This window comes from Salarias fasciatus, chromosome 14 (assembly GCF_902148845.1).
Source record: "Salarias fasciatus chromosome 14, fSalaFa1.1, whole genome shotgun sequence".
Lineage (NCBI taxonomy): Eukaryota > Metazoa > Chordata > Actinopteri > Blenniiformes > Blenniidae > Salarias > Salarias fasciatus.
The window spans coordinates 7,057,070-7,073,673 of NC_043758.1; the positions used below are offsets into that span (position 1 = coordinate 7,057,070).

A 16,604-nucleotide genomic window follows, 5' to 3' on the forward strand; every position below is an offset into this window, starting at 1 on the left:
ATTGTAGGACAGACCCATTGAAACATGTGAAAACACACATCACTTCCACAAAAACACAGCTTTTCCATGTTTTTTATTAACATTTGTACACAATAAATACAAACTTTATTTTTTTTTTTTGTACAGCCAATAATAATATGCAGAAAGACTTTTGCGCCTGTTCTCATTATTGTCATCATGGCAGCAGTCTGTGAAGAGAGAGAAGGCCAGTTGTTCCACCACATCTGTGCTGCTCCGAATCCACACAAGAAAAATAAAGAATTATATAAAACATTTAAAAAAAAAAAAGAAAATCTAAAAAAAGAGGCTCATACCAAATAATTAAACACCGGGGCTGTTAGAAAAAAGGAAAATACTCATGTTCAAAGTGACAGCAGGCAACAAAAGGTCCTGAATGTGACGTTTGACAGGCTGGATGATGGAGGTTTTCATGGGGGGACGTTGTGTGGACGCTGCTCTGACACCAGAAACTTCAAAACAAGCTTGAAAATAGTCACAAATCAGATCTCAGAGAGATCAAGGAGCGGCCGCTGTTGAAGCGACCACACGGCCACGGGTCGGCGCCGGTTCCCGCAGCAGCAGAAGATGCTACACTAAACGAAAGGTTTTATTTTTCACGTCGTGTTTGGACTCGCTTCGGCTGGATCGAGTTCAGCTTTCAGAAAGGGAAGCCAATGGATTTACTCCCACTATACAAACACTACACAGCAGGTGCTGGATATCAAAGTGTGGGCCGGGTCTCCCCTGTGGGGACTCTAGAGATCAGCGGAAGGGAAAACCTGTAGAAGCAGGATTATAATAAATAAGTGGAGGGCGGGAATTTATTCGAACAAACATGTTACAGAAGAAATTTTATCTGAAGTGTGGCAGAGAAAAAGCTTTTACTGTGCAAAACCATGAATCAAAACCTTCCAGACATTTAAAGTTAAAATGACGCTATGTGATAAAAAGTGATGTTATTGCCAAACAGTCATTTGAAACTGATTTATTGACGTGAAAATAACAGGAAATCTGGAATTTATCCAGAACTGTGTGTGTTATGAGAGTTCTGGAGTTTGTTGAAGCTCTGTGGGCGGAGCTCATCCTCCACATCCTCCAATCTGAACGCACGAAATCAATTCTACATTTCAGTAATTGAAAACAAAGGTGAAGTCCAAGGGGTGACATTAATAGACAGACAGCTATTTATGCTGGATGCCGTCTCAGTCGGAGCAGTTTGGAGTTTTTCGACTGTGCGATGAGACACAATCCGACAACACGACACCGAAACACAAAGTGAATCTGGGGCAGATAAGAGAAACTGCTGACTCCGCCTCCACGTCCCCATTATTTGTGGGTTGGTTGCAATTTCCAAAAATGTAAATCACTGATTACATAGAAAGGTCAATTTAACCAAAACGGGACCAGAAATCAGATCGAATGACTGTACTGATTCTTTATTATGAACCGGTTTACAGCCACACCCCCAAGATCTGCGGTTCGATCCTTGAAAAACTGATCTGAAGACACTGGAACAGCAGCCCAGTCTAAAACACTAATTCTTCTTTTCTGAAAGCATCATTCCACTAGACTTTCTTCTTTTTTTCTAATCAATAAAAATAAATGTACAAAGGAGGAATCAGTATTTTAGAGCGAACGCTTTCAAAACAGCCTTTTTTGATCAAAGTAACCTCAGATCTTTTGTGTATATCTGCTCGTGTGAAGATCTGAGATCTCCATCCCCGGATCATACTGATTGTCCTTAAAGCCGATCAGAGGCCTCGTTCATTGCATTACAAGGTGGAGAACAGAACTTTTTTTATCCGCTTCCAACTATTATTGTCCAGTGGGTTAAACAATTTTCAAAACTGACCATTACTGATCTGGGGTCGATACTGACTGCTGGGAATTCACTTAAATGTCCTGAAAACTTTAAACTAAGTCTAAACAAAGTCGAATAAAACCCCTCCTCTCCCTTTTTTTTTTAAATCACAAACAGCCAGGCCGCTCGCCAAGATAGAAAAAAAAAAATAACACACATTCTCTCTATGTCCTTATTTCAAACATATTTTCTTTTGTTTTCTACATTTCTTTGCTTTTGTAAAATTAAATAACACCAAATGACACTGTCCACAAACACTTCTCCCACCTCTTCAGAAATGCAGAGACATATTTTTAAGAATCAGTCAATAATAATAATAAAAAAAAAAAACAGTGTCCATAAGATCAGGATGAAACAGAACGACTCAGACGTCTGCGTTTGGTGAAAAACGGTGATTTTTCCGGAGTCATTTCTGTCCATGCTGATTGCAGGTGAAGGTACTGCTACTTCCCAGGGAAGGTCGAAATAAATGAAAGTGCTACACTGCCCTCTGGGCACGGGGGGTTAAAGGCTTGAGGGGGAAGTTTTAGTAAAATAACAATAACAAAAAAAAAAAAAAAAAACCCAAAACAACAGATTTGTTCTCAGCTCGGTTTGAATGTCGTTAGCTCGCTCCGTCCATGTGATCGACCTGCTCGACACGCCTCGCTCCGGTGAAACGCGCAACGAAAAGAAGAGAGTTTTAGAAAACCGAGAAAGTGACGAGGCAATCGTAAAAATAACGGGGAACCAAAAAGAACCTCTGAACGTAACAAATATGACGTAAACAAGGAAATATGTGAACGGTGAACGGAACAATGTTATAAATGAACAAAATCGACGTGGGAGGAGATTTGATCAGACGGGATCAACACTGTACATGATCATTCTGTGCTCAGAAAAAGGACTGAATACTTGTCAGGGCCCAAATCCTCCTTGTTTAAACTTCTTTTTCTTCTTTTTTATAAGTCAGCACATAGTGAATACTCGCCAAAGACGGCCTTCTCCTGATCCCGACACACAGAATGAGGAAAGCTACACCCACGTGTTCGAGTAGTATAATAGAACTATGCGTGGACGTCTCCACTGGTTCACACCGACTGCCGATGGACTGAACAGACGTCAGAGACGAGAGGGGGAGATGCCGAGGAGGTGAAGACAGGAGGAGAGCGGAGGATCCAGCCTCCTCGCTCTCTCCCCCGCCCCTCGCTCTCTCCTCTCGTCCCTCCTTCCTAAAGTATTTACAATGCCCTTTCAGGATAAGACGAAGATAGAACTTCCACTACATATCGGACATGGTTCTCCATTCGGCTGAGTTAAGTCTATATGAAACGCTGTGCATAACATTCCTATGACCACAGTAATGTACTGTACTAATACACATTGAATACGTATGATGATAATGACTATATATGGTGGGGGGAGGGTCTGTTCGCTCGGTTCCACCTCCGCTGAAGGCTGAAAGACCGTGAGCCTGGCAAGTTTTCCCCTCGGTATCTTTCATCAAGCTTACTTTAAAAGAAGACAACAGGTTTAGCAAAAAGGTATCGGATTCTAAAATCGGCTTCAAATCAAGTTATTTCTTATAGCTTTAGTAATTCAAAACACGGCTTGTGAACCAGCAGTAATTCGTGCAGCAGTCTGAGCTCCAGCAGCTCGCTGGGTCCAGTCTTCACTCCCCACGTGCATCAGTGAGCCTCTCCCACCCACGATCCTGTCAGCAGTTCACTGCCTTTCGTTCCTTAAACCACCTTTAATAGACTCTGAGCACTGCAGCCCCGGAATGCCAAGCAAGAGATGCAGCTTTGGAGACGCTCTGGTTCAGAAATCTCAATATTATCCCCATCAGAAGTGGCTCAAATCCTGACGTTTGCTCATTTTTCTGCTTCTAACGCCTCAACTTACACGACAAAATGTTTCCTCTTTGCCTAATATCCACCAGCAGCTGCCAGTAATAAAACTGTTAATCACTTTACGCCATAATGTTGTGGTTGATTAGTTAATTTGTATTATTTCTGTTTAAACTTTACATTCTTACTTGGTGTAGAACTTAGGCAGATCTTCAAATACAATTTGAAAGTAATTTCAATAAATTACAGTCACCTCCAGTTCAGGTTTGGCTCTGTGCGTGGGTGGAAACGAGGCTAAATGGAGCACAGGGAGCTGCCGCCTTTGCACGGGAATAAAACCACACCACTCAGGTTCAAGTAAGCTTAATGAGGAAAAAGCAAGAAGAGAAAAAAAAAAAAAAAAAAACACTTGCCAAACCCATCAGCACTTTTCCTCACACGCCCACTCTCCAGACATTCCTCCTCCTCTTCACCGCGCTCTGCTCGGCTGTCCAATGAGATGAGGTTATAAGGCAAGAATGGAGGGACAGCGGGAGGAGGGGGAGGGTTTAAGGATGGGGGGGGGGGGGGGGGGGTGGCTGCTACTGCTGCACTTCATTAGGAAGATTATTTAACTGGGTCCTCTGCCTCCATCCTCCCTCTCTCCGCTCTCTAAACACGAACGCGATGGGAAGGACGGCGGCGGCCAGAGGGGGTCCACGTGGTTCGCTTCAGTTTCAGTCCAGCTTTTAACTTCAGTTCAAAGCAGTTCAGGTCCCCAAATCCCGTTTTCCTCGGGCCCGTCACACCAGCGTGATCTCCACCTCTTCCGTCTTGTCGCTCTTCTCCTGCTGTCGACGGGAGTGCTGTTTGGGCGGAGGAGGAGCAGCTCGCACCTGCGGCACAGTATATGAGGCAAAAATAATCAAATCTGATTCTATTTAACAGCAGTGCTGTTGAATAGAGATTTATTGTGAAACAACTTTGACATAAAATGCACTCCTGGAGTAAAGCCGTGACACCTACGGGTCGCAGCTTGCCGGGGCCTCCGTCTGGAGTGAATCGCTGCGGTTGTGTCTGAACGAATCCGGGAGAGACTGGACTCCGGCCAGAGCTCTGATCTGCAAAGACACGCACAACGTGTTCAGATCAAACTCGGCAGCCAGCTTCCCCCTGCGATGCAGGCGTGCGCGTCTTACTGTGAGCGGACAGCGGCCCTTTGTGTGCCGAGGCGGGCAGCGGAGGCTTGTGCTCCCCGTTGAGTGCAGCGGAGGGCGAGCGCGGCAGGGGCGGAGGGGTGGAGGTCTCGGGGCTGGTGAAGGGGCTGATGGGAGGCTGGTCGTAGAGAGGGAGAGGTGGTAGAGAAGATGGCAACTTCAGAGACGGAGAGATCTGCAAAACATGAAAAAGAATTCAAAATTTTCTACTACTGAATGTTTTCAAGTCTGTGAAAACATCAAACATTATATTAAACCGCTCTCAGGTCACAACACTGATTTAGGTGAAAACTAAATAGTCTGAAGCATGGCTTCTCTCACACATCACTACAGTAAAAATCTTCGATACTGACACTTTTCATGGTGAAGTCAGAGCTTCAAATGTGATAAAACGAACTAACAGGAACTGAAACTGAATCGTTATTTAAAGAAAGCATAATCCTCAGGGACACACAAACATCTGCTGTTAAGTTTTCACTTTCCAAAACTGCAAGATAGACAAAAAAAAATAATAAAAAAAAAATCTATAATTAGGAAAAGCTACATAAACATCATGCGTGTGTGAAAATGATGAATAAAACTGTCAGTATCAACGAATGGGTTGTTATTACCAGAGCATTCCTTCACTTATTTGTTTTTGCTCGAGGGCAGTGAAACAAGGTGAACGCAGAGCACTGCCAGGGTATCAATTAAAACTCAACCAAAATGCGATATTATCAATTATGTATCAGCTTGTTAAAGTCCGCTGGAAAAAAAAAAAAAAACACCGATACCAGAGAAAATATTATTAGTATTAGTTTTAACTGAAAAAAAACCTAACAGAAACACAGCTGGACTGTTTCCGCCGCGTTGCGTGTCACGTCTGTGCGCTCCGGGAAGGGAGCGGCTGTTTCCTTCCTGTTGCTGAGTCTCTAATGGGGCAGCAGCTCTCAGCTCTACAGATAAGATGTTTCTTTTCTTTTTTTTTTTTTCTGATTGGGCTGCTTGCGGAGTTTTTATCAGAGCGCTGCAGGAACATGGCAGCTCTGATCCAGTCTTTGTGAACTTTGCCCTGCCGACAGATTAACCGGACAACGGGCAGGAAGGGGGAGAGGAGGGGCAGAAAGTGGCACCGCAGACCCAGTCCCTGGTATTTCTGCCCTCAGGAAAAACTGATAAGACCGAACGTCGAGCTCAGCTTGAGAACGAGCCACCGAGCGTTTGCCAGTTGCCTAAATAGGAAAAAAGACTCCAACTTTTCCCACCGAGCGTCCAGAGCTGCTTGTGCCGCATCTGCAGCCGACTTTAAACCCGCCTGTTTCCGCACCTGCGTGTCTCCCGCTCCGCCGGCGCTCGTCTCCCCGTTCTCCGTGAGGTCCTCCACCAGCACCGAGGGGAAGACGCCCACCCGGCCGTTGAGCTCGCCCTCCCAGAAGCCGTCGTCCGTCTGGGTGTCGCGGCTCAGCAGGCGGATCACGGCTCCCTCGGCGAAGGAGAGCTCCTCGTCCGCCTGGCCCTCGTAGTCGTAAAGTGCACGGACAAACACCGCTGCGGAGGAGAGAGCAGACCAGTTATTCTCGGGGGGAAATGTTCTTCGTTTGCTTGGTGTATGTCGAAAAAAATGACGCCGATGGCCAGAGTGAGGAAGCACAAAAAAAAAAACAGTGCAAGAGACCAAAGGATGGATCCTCACAACGTGGAAGAAGAGGGATACAGAAAATTAAAGCTAAAGTCTCTCCAGTATTTCCTTTTTTTCCCCTAAATCTGTCCTGAGTTACAGCTCCAAGCTTGCATCCAGCAGTTTAATTTACTTTTAAATTAAGCTGTGGTCCTGAGCGTTTCCTTTCAGGATTAAGATATTCAACATCTGCAGTGTGTTTGGATGCAGTCTGGAGCGGTTGCTCAAATAAAAAGAGGGAGACCAAAAGACAGTTTAAGGTCGTGTTAATGCGCCGCCGTTGCCCATTTCATTAAACTTAGCTGCAGTGCCAGCCTCAGGTGTTTTCTCCTCGTCGACTTTTACAACCATTTTGCTCGAGTTTCTCTTCCGCTCGGGCAGCTCCGGCTCGTCTAATTGCTAAATATATGGATAGGAAGGAAATCATGTGGGACAGAATCTAATAAACCTGCTCAAACATGGGAGTTTTATTATTAAGTGCTGTTTTTACTGAACAGCTGCTCATATCTTGAAACCATTTGTGTATTTATGTTTGATTGATCTCAAAAGCAAGAGCTTTTGCAAAAAACTACTTTGTGAAAAGCAGTGTTTTGTACAGATGAACTGCAGGCTGGAGCTCATCACAGTTGCTCCGACGAGGAAACTTACTCACAAAGTTCAATTTACTACTTTCACAGAAGCTTCTGGCCTGTGCTGGACTTACTATTTGTGTCTCCATTGATGCAGCCGGAGTGCAGCTCTGGTTCCGTCGAGTTGGACGAGGTGTGCGATCGAGCGTCGAGCGTGGCCAGAGACTGGAGCATGCTCAGCAGACTGTTGGAGGTGGGGAACTGCAGGTACTTCTCCGGAACATAGCCGACCTGACCTGTCTTATTGCGAGCCTGCAACACAAGTGGAAGCACAGTGAATCCAAGGCGAGCAGACACACGACACAAAACAGAGAAGCATCAACAGCAGCTTGGCTGATTTGTGGCGTTTGGTTCACCTTGACCCAGTCCTCCATGTCTCCATCTTCGATGACCTCCAGCATCTCTTGCTCGTCAATGGTTAACTCGTCTGGCTGAGAAGCCTGTGAGAAACACACACGGTGTTCGGCACCAGAATGGAACAAACAAACGAGCAGGAAGCCACACTTAGAAACTCCGTTCTGAAACATATTGGCAGTTTGTGTTGATATTCATGCGTCGCTGTCGTACTGTGTGGAAAAACACACAAACAGCCGCAGGTAGAGATGTAACCTTGTAGCAGGAGAGAGTGACTGTGCGAACACGCACACATTTTGCTGTTTACCTTGTATGAGTACAAGACTTTGCAGGTCAGTGGGTAGTTGCGGAGGGTTCCCGAAGGACTGGAGCTGCTGTCGTCAAAAACCTCCATGTTCTCTTCGCACTCTTCGCCCTCCTCACGCTCCAAGTCCACCGTGCCCTTTAAACACGACAGCAAAGTCACAGACAGACCGAGTCAGAAGCTCCGAGGAGCACGAGGGCCGGTACGGAAACAAACATTCAACTCTCCTGAATTAAGACAACCCGTATCAGAATTTCATAAAATGTGCAGGAAGCTTGGTTTCGGTATTTCTTAGATCTTCCTCGACTCTTGAGCCTAACGAGCCCCAAACCTTCACCCCCATGTCCGATTCCTTTCTCCTCACACAAACCTCTGATAACGTCTCACCTCTTTTCTCCCTGTTTGTTTATCCGTCCTGTCCGCGGCTCACCGGGTCGACTGTAGCTTTTAGAAACAGGTGTAGCGGGGCTGAAGTTTCATGTGACGCCGCCCCTCCCTCTTTTGTTCCCTGTGCATTTGACTGGCTTGTACCAAAGTCATGTGACCCAGACAGTGGAAAGATCCATCACCCACAGCGAGCTGACCTCTCCAATAACAATAGAAAGACAGTGTGTGTGTGTGTGTGTGTGTGTGTGTGTGTGTGTGTGTGTGTGTGTGCGCGCGCGTGTGTGTTTGCCTATTGCTAAGTCATTGTGTTTAGTCATCAGATTTCTGTTGACAAAGTAAACTCTCCACCGGCTCAGATGTTTGCTTAGTATATGAATTAATCTCTGCCGTCGTAGTTTTGTACATATGAAGCTATTCTCTTCTGAAATACCAGCCTCAGGCGAGGTCTTAAGGAATTTTCATGATTAAAAAGCCGAGAACAATATATTAGAAATCTAAGTTTGCACTGGAAAGATGGTTATCACGGCTTGATGAAGCTAGCTCCCCTGTTTCACATCATATTTCAGCAAGATTTGCTTTTGAACCACAGCTGAAAACAAACAACCTGACTTAAATCAGCTGTAATGATTTATCTAGAGGGATACAATGATTTATGGAACAATGTTTATGTCAAACATTCAGCAGTTTAACTCATTAAATGAAACTATTTGGTGTATTTGAAAGAAAACATTTTTGTGGACGTTCAGTATTTCTGCTTCTCTGCCTTCTGGAAGTTTAGAATTTTCTCACTATCATGTTGAAGTCATGGCTATGAGAAGAATCCTGTCAAATGTATCGTTTGTATTTGTGTATCAAGTATTGATAACTTGATTCTCTTTTAACATCATTTGAAATGACACACTCATCATTGTTACATCTACTGAACCTTCAAGTGATTTAAAAAAAAATGTTTTCCAAGTTTCCCTGATGAAGACTGAGTAAATCAATGCTGTTGGGGTCACTGACCTGCCGTCCGGAGGTCTGAGGGTCAGCAGACTTTAGTCCCAGACTAAAACAAACAGTGCAAGACGAGCAGCAGCTGCTCCGTCTCTCTACCTCCACTGAGGTTTTTACATGTTTCCTTTTATCGCGGAGTGTTTCAGTCCTGACGTGCTGTAATGATCACGGTATAGACTGTGAGCGAGAAGCCGTTATGGTCTGCTGTAAACCGCGACCGGGCGTTCTGTCAGAGAACTGCCTGTACGGAGGCAGTACTTACATTTTTAAAGGCAGTGATTTCAGACGCACGCGTGGAATAAATGAAAGCAGACAACTTGACGTTACGCACGCCTCCAGATTTTCAGGCGCGTCGGCTGAAGCCGTATTTCTGATGACAGCGTGTTTACTTGTATTGCCTCACTCGGATCCACTTTGCGGCACTGATTTACGAGTACGCCGCGCAGTCTGGCGGCTGACTTCTTCTCCATCCCCAAAGTAAAATGAGCAACGCGTATTTGAGTAATAACGCAATAAAGCATGGCGGCCGCTACGTCTCAGCGTATGTAGCAGTGCGGCTGAAACACAGGCCAGCAGCGGCTTTTATCGGCCCTGCAGGTAATAACCGTAAAAGTGAAATTGTAATGTAGGCAGCGGCTGCCTGGGAGACCTGGAGGTTTGCAGCTTGCAGTATTTCACACTCATATTAGTAAAAATAAGTGGGAAAGTAGAAAAGGGCAGCTCTACGCTCTCATTGTTTTTCTTATTATTCACAAATCAGCCAACCTTTCTTCTTCCTATCGCTGCTGATCGCTTCTTGACCTCGCTCTAATTGTCAAACTACAGTTAATTATTCCTCCGTCATTTATTTTCTCTCCTCTCCAGCCTCTTTTCCCTTGTTTCTTTTCTTTTCTTTTTTCTTTACACCTTGTTAAAAATAATCTCACAGTCTTTGCTGCTTCTCTGTTTCTAGAGGCTCCAGTACGCCTCAAACAAAGTCCAGCGCCGCTGAACTGCTGGTATATAGCTCTTCATTTAATGACAGCAGATGGAGGGGTTTCCACCGCCCGCCCCAAAACTCACTCAACTGAAACAGGGTGAGAAAAATCAAATAAACAAATTAAATCAAATCAATTCCCCGGTCTGGTTATTATTCATACAGCTCTTGATTTTTGCCTAATGATGGTCTAAAGGTAGAATGTGAAACGAACAGAAATCAGATATCACAGAGTTTTGAAGATGCAGCCAAACGTCAGTCTTCTCTTAGGTTCTTGAAATATTTTTATTAATCTGTGAAGTTTTCTGTGTAGTGAAGCTATTTGCTCTGACCTTACAGAGGGAGCTTTGCTGTTTTTCACAATCCTGTCATCTCTCTCACCTTCGCATCCAATTTTACTTCAGCATTATCACTCTCCTCCTTCTGCACACTCCCTCTCTCTGCCTCATCACACCTCCCTTTGCTCCCTCAGTGGATTCTCACCTTCCGCTCTCATTCCTCAATAATTGTCTCCAACTCCCTCTTCATCCCCTTCCTATTTAACTCTTCCTCTCTCTCTCTCTCTCTCTCTCTCTCTCTCTCGCTCTCTGTGTCTCTCTCTCTCTTTCTGTTGTTGTTAGCTGCGAGCTGCAATATTGTGTGAGCGGAATGTAAAGTGCTTCCAATGGGGCGGTGGAATGGATTCAAATAAAGACTATCATGTAACTATTACTAAATATATATATATATATATATATATATATATATATATATATATATATATATATATATATATATATATATATATATATATATATATATATATATATATATCCATTTCATTGCATATAGAGTTCAACAACTGTTCACAGTAATATCTGAGAATGTAAAAAACATTATGAAGTTCAACACACGACTAAAAACTACGACTCAGTGTGTGAAAAAGCACATGTAGAGTGAAAGTTTCAGGTGATCAACGTGGTTAAAGCTCTGTGATGGTGGGGACATCCTCTGACATGCTGGAAACCCCTGATATTAGATTAAATTATTAATATATATACACACATAAAATCTAATTAAAGGAGAAAAACAACTCTCGAAATCAGAGATGTCAGCATTTAAACACAATGCATCTTATTCGTCTTAATTTTAGCAACAGGGCTGTAGTTATCCTTACATTTACTTGTTTTGTAAGGTAAACCTGCAAGAGCGGTGCCTGACCCTCAGCAATGGAGGAACACGATGTAATACCCAACATATCGATCTATTCAATAATGAATGAACATTGTACAGGGCAGGAAAAGGAAGAACTGGCAGTCAATGGTGGAAAGTGAGAGTGCAGCTCTGGCTGGAGTTCACATCGTCAATGCAGTCTGGAGAATTTCTCATGAACAGGAAGAAGTGGTGAAAAGAGCCCGAGATCTGCCGTCGGTGTATTGCTGCATTAACAATAGAGGTCGAGAAACAAAAACTGCGAGTTGAAGTAAGAAGTGCATCAGTATTCCGCTGTGGAAGTGGGCCATTTTTAAGAGGCTGTAAATGATGTGATGGACGATTAGGCAGCAGGACCGAGGTCAATTATCTCTCAATACGACATCGTTCAAAAAGTGATTTGTCAGGAGCGGCTTTCAGGTTGGATGCCTCTCGCTTACAATGGAACCATAACACTGAAAAATCCACCATTATGAGCTTTGGATCATGGGAAAAAAAAAAAAAAAAAACAAAAAAACAAAACTTGTTCTGAATTTGCTGAACAGGCGTGTTTGTGAAGAAGGAAACCTGCTGTGGAGACACACACACACACACACACACACACACACACACACACACACACACACTGAATCCAGTGCGTTCATTTGAAGTGGGTCACACTCCATGCAATGCAGACTCGTATAACTTAAAATGTGTGGCAGTGACTCCTCTAGTTCTCCCCGCAGGTGTACAATTCAAGCTTTCCAGCCAAGTCAGCAACTTAATCAAACTTAATCACTGAACTATTTGGTAGAATTACTGGTCTGTTGCTCTTTGCAGTATTTGCAAAATTCATGTGTTTAACAAGGGTCTGTAACTGAAATGATTCAGGCTCATTTTAAAGATTATAAGTACTGAAAACTGTTTTTTGTTGTTGTTTAAAGAGTCCCACCTGTAGTTTGAAGGAATCAAGTAAAGTAAAAAAAAGCAAAAGGTTTTATTTGTTATAGGCACCGTTGAATGAATTCTGGTGTTTTAAACAGTCTGAAGTTGAATTCTAAAGAGTCTGGACGTTTTCAATTGTCAGATTTGGATTAAAGAACCCAAATCTGGATCCGTCTATAAAGACTCTGGTAATGGTGAAAGAGTCCTGCTCAGGTTTTAAGAGTCCATGTGGAGTTCAAAGTCCAGTTTAAAGCCTGAGTTCGTTCTAAACAGTCCAGATGTGAGATAAAATCCAGGTCCTCTGTCACGGGTCCACGTCTGACGTTCAGAGTCGAGCTTAGAGAGCTGAGGTTGATTTCAAAGTGTTCAGAACTCATTGAAGAAATGAGTTTAATGTTTTCTATTTTCTTCAAGAAGACATTAAAGAATTAAACACCAGGATTCATCATCTGACCCGATGGCAGCTGAAGTAACACTAGACTGTCGATAACGTTCCCAGGTTTATTTATTCCTCCTCTGTTTTCACAGTTTATGAATAGATTTTCTTTTTTTTTTTTTTTTTTTAAATTTGGAAGGACTGGTTTAATTCTGCTCGCTGGGCTGGAAAGCAGAAACACAGGCACAGTGAGGGGGAAGTGTCTCACCGACAGTGAGGGATCGTGGGAAGTGTAGCTGGCCCAGCGTTCATTCTCCAGCTCCTCCATCACCTACAGCATGCACAGAGACAGTGAGGGTGACCAAGACGCTGATACTTGTATGACTCATTCTCAAGAATTGTAAACAAAACAAAAAAAGCTTGAAACATTTTCATTTATATAGAATGAACCTCAGATATACAGTTTGAAATAAAGCACTGATTTTGTTTTGGGAGTTCTTTCCACCCCCCATCTTTCTAACAAGACAAACCTGGTTCATGGCGCTCTTCAGCCAGGTGTCCACGGACACGCCCACCTGCCGCAGAAGGTCCAGCCGAGCCTCAGCTTTCAACTTTATTGTCTTTGGAGAGAGAACCACATTCCAGAGTTAATACACACATGTTTTCCCAGATTAACCTCAGAGATTAGGTTAATATCCCCAAAAAATATAGACAAGACAACAAACATCATGAATCCTTTATGTGATGAAACTGATAAACTAGAGCGATTAACCATCCCATAAGAGATGGTTAATTATTTACAGAAGATGTTTGAACGGATGCAGGAAGACACGGATTAAGTGAACCTGTTTACAAAAGCTATTACAATCGAGGCTTCTGAGCCAGGGTTGTTTTGATCGAGCAGCTCAGGAATGACCTTGACGTGAACTGAATTCAAACCACGCGTCGCGTTTAATGATCGGCTTGAAGTCGCCTCAAAAACAAATCATCCAAAACATGCTGAACTTTCTCCCGGTGAGCTGTGAACACGACATTGTGCTTCCCTAATGAGACCATATGATGAGGCTTTCACCGCCAGAAGGAAACCCCTCCGAGATTTCCCTTCTGTCTCTCCTCCTCGGCGCTCTTTCATCTCTGATCCACTCTTTTTCTCCTTCCTGAACTCTCTCACCATTTTCATCAATTTCCTCTTTCATTACCAGCATCTGTCCTTCCTCAGCGATGCTGACAGGGCAGATTGATAGCTGATCGCTCCATCCCACAGAGGCACGGAGGCCGACAGACACGCTGTCAAAGACAGCCGTCCTCACTTAAATCGATAAGGAGCCCAGCTCCTTAAGAGCGTCCACTCTCCTTCAGTTTCCATGAGCGGCACACAGCAAGCGCAACAAAACTTGCTCCCGAACCATAAACACACCTTGGAAAAAAGATAAAATATTGGCATTTATTCAGCCAACAACTGCGCATATGAAGCATTTCCTGCAGCACATCATTAGCTTCAGTCAATAGAGAAGAGAGGAAGAGGTGTGAGTAGATCGCTGGTAGGTACAGACAGCGAAACCTCGGGCAGACAGTCCGGCGGAGCAACGCCAATCGATACATCTAAGCCTGAGAGAAAGGCAGAAAACAGATAACAGGCAGACAAGCAGAGAGACGCGGCAGAGAGCAGATTTTGCTGTGACTTTTGTTACAACATGTTTCGCAAAAATGTTGAAAAAGTCTCCACACCCCTGTAATAATCCCACAGCTGCTTCTGAGTGAATCTGATTCTAAAGTGTCCAACATGTAAACAGTCTTATAATTATGACCATGTCTTGCTTACAAAGACATAAAGACTGAAATGCAGATTTAAAAATGGGTTCCAGGTTTTTGGGTAGAGCTCTTCCAAATCAGAAGTGTGCTGGTAGTTTGGTTTGCTCTGATGAGAATGTTTCTGAGAGCAACGACCCGCTCGCTGTCTCCACGCCATGAGCGAACTGCCAGACTGTCGAGTGGAGCCAGCTCTGGAAAGCAGCTCTGGACAGCTCAGTATGGAGAGAGGCTTCCTGCCTCGACCGCTCCCGCTCTCAGAAAGCTTGTTAGGAAAGAAGGAAACAGCGAACATGCCCAAAAGTATTAAAAAAAAAAAAAATTATTTCAGAGAAAATGTGAAAAATATACAAGTAAAATGCTGTTAATGCAGTAGAGGGCCAATTCTTCATATTTCACCATTAGGAGACATTCTTTATATGGTTTTACTGAAAGCGTTTTAACGTCAATCTGATTCATTTCAAGTGATTACAGATTACATGTCATTTTAACATCATCTCTTATTATTCACTTGCTCATTTATTTTGGAATAAAACCGTGAAAATCAGCGCTGGATCTCACTGGATTGAACAAGTGTGTTTAATATGTTCACGTTTCCAGGAGAATCTGTCCATTTCTCCTGTTTCTTCTTCTTTTGATTATCATTTGTGATCTTTTCATTATTAAGCTCAAACAGAGCAGTGGAGGTAGAGCGTCATAATTGATAGCTATATAAACAAAACAATTCTCACTTCTCATTTGGCTGCATTGTATCAAAACATAAAATGCTCGCATGTCTTCACCGTGCTGCGAAGCTTAATTATGTTCATCACAATTAGAGGACTGTAATTTCATAGACAGATATACACAGTCTTGTTTCACTCTTCCACTCTTTTAGCGAGCACTCAGGCGGAGGCCATAAAACCAAATTAGCGCGAGTCGAAGCGAGAAGACATACAGCAGCTCTGCCAGTGTTATCGATTCTCCTCAAACACCCAGGAAAAAAAAAAAGAGAATTCTGATAAAGATTAAGGTGTGTACTATTGATCACAGCAAAACAGACTTCACGAAATAAAACATTCAGTTTGACTGTATAGCTTCCTCTGGTTTGCTTCCTGACTTGACAGGAAGGAAATAACAGAAAACTATCTTCATAAAGTAAAAACTGAGGCGTTACAAGAAGGAACAATCCACACCAGGAGCGGGAAACCATAGGTGAGACTACTGTGAAAGCCCAAAGCTTCAAACTGATCACAATTCATGTCAATATCAACATATATTTTGATAAAGAGGAGTGTTTAGTATATTTGATGAGATGCGCACAAATAAATATGTTTTTATGCAAATCAGTCTCAGGCGCTTATTATTATTGAACTGTTGCTTATTTCAGGATGTAGTGCACACTTTTACTTGCACAGGTTCTCTGATCAACATTCTCTTTGTTCTTATTTTTATTCTACTGTGAGAAACACATGTTTCCACCTCAGGAGGGCAAGTGAGACCAACTCTGTATTTCTACTGCGTGTCTTCCAAACGCTGCAGAAGTTGACGATAAATCTCCCTTTGGCTTGATAATTCTCTAAGAGTGTGAGAGCCTGTCTGATGCTTTTTTGTTGTCGAATAATGAAAAATAAGTAGATGTGCAAACCTTTTAGAGTGAAGTTAAGCTGTGATCACTCTTAATACAGCATTCCCATCGGGCTGAATCAATGGGGTGATTTAAACTGAGCCTCAGTAGTACGAAGTTGTTTTTCTCCTGCCGTTTGGCAGGCCGTGAACAACGACCACATTTATAGCACTTTCGCTGCATTAAATACTCACACCAAGTTTATTAAGACGTTTTCAAAACAAATGAAAGCAAATTAAAAAAGGCAACTAGTGAGGCCAACGAGATATCAGTTTTCCTTTCTGGTTCTCGCTGTTTCAGATACGCTGTTTCTGATAGAACTCACAGTTATTATTAGACTGCAGCTCAGCAAACAGTCATTGGTACAAAGGATTCTTTTCTTCATAGAACAAAACATAATAGAGGTATGATAAAATATGCTTTAGTGTGACAAAAAAATACTACTGATACAATAAAATATAATATTTGTACTGAAAAATGTACTAAAAGTGTAACAAGGGGTTGAAAGT

General features: G+C 43.1%; 1 protein-coding gene across 2 annotated transcripts in view; it reads right to left on the reverse strand.

The window, feature by feature from the left end:
- Positions 1-72: 72 nt before the first annotated feature.
- The window catches only part of fchsd2 (FCH and double SH3 domains 2), a 59,183-nt gene continuing 42,651 nt past the window's right edge, over positions 73-16,604 (reverse strand). For both annotated transcript variants that reach the window (XM_030108556.1, XM_030108555.1), the window contains 9 exons: positions 13,211-13,300; positions 12,949-13,011; positions 7,834-7,968; positions 7,529-7,612; positions 7,247-7,424; positions 6,193-6,413; positions 4,869-5,061; positions 4,696-4,790; positions 73-4,565 (listed from right to left, as the gene is read on the reverse strand). In XM_030108556.1, the coding sequence (XP_029964416.1) occupies positions 4,473-4,565; positions 4,696-4,790; positions 4,869-5,061; positions 6,193-6,413; positions 7,247-7,424; positions 7,529-7,612; positions 7,834-7,968; positions 12,949-13,011; positions 13,211-13,300 (1,152 nt within the window). In that variant the 3' untranslated portion in view covers positions 73-4,472. The remainder of the gene's footprint in view (positions 4,566-4,695; positions 4,791-4,868; positions 5,062-6,192; positions 6,414-7,246; positions 7,425-7,528; positions 7,613-7,833; positions 7,969-12,948; positions 13,012-13,210; positions 13,301-16,604) is intronic.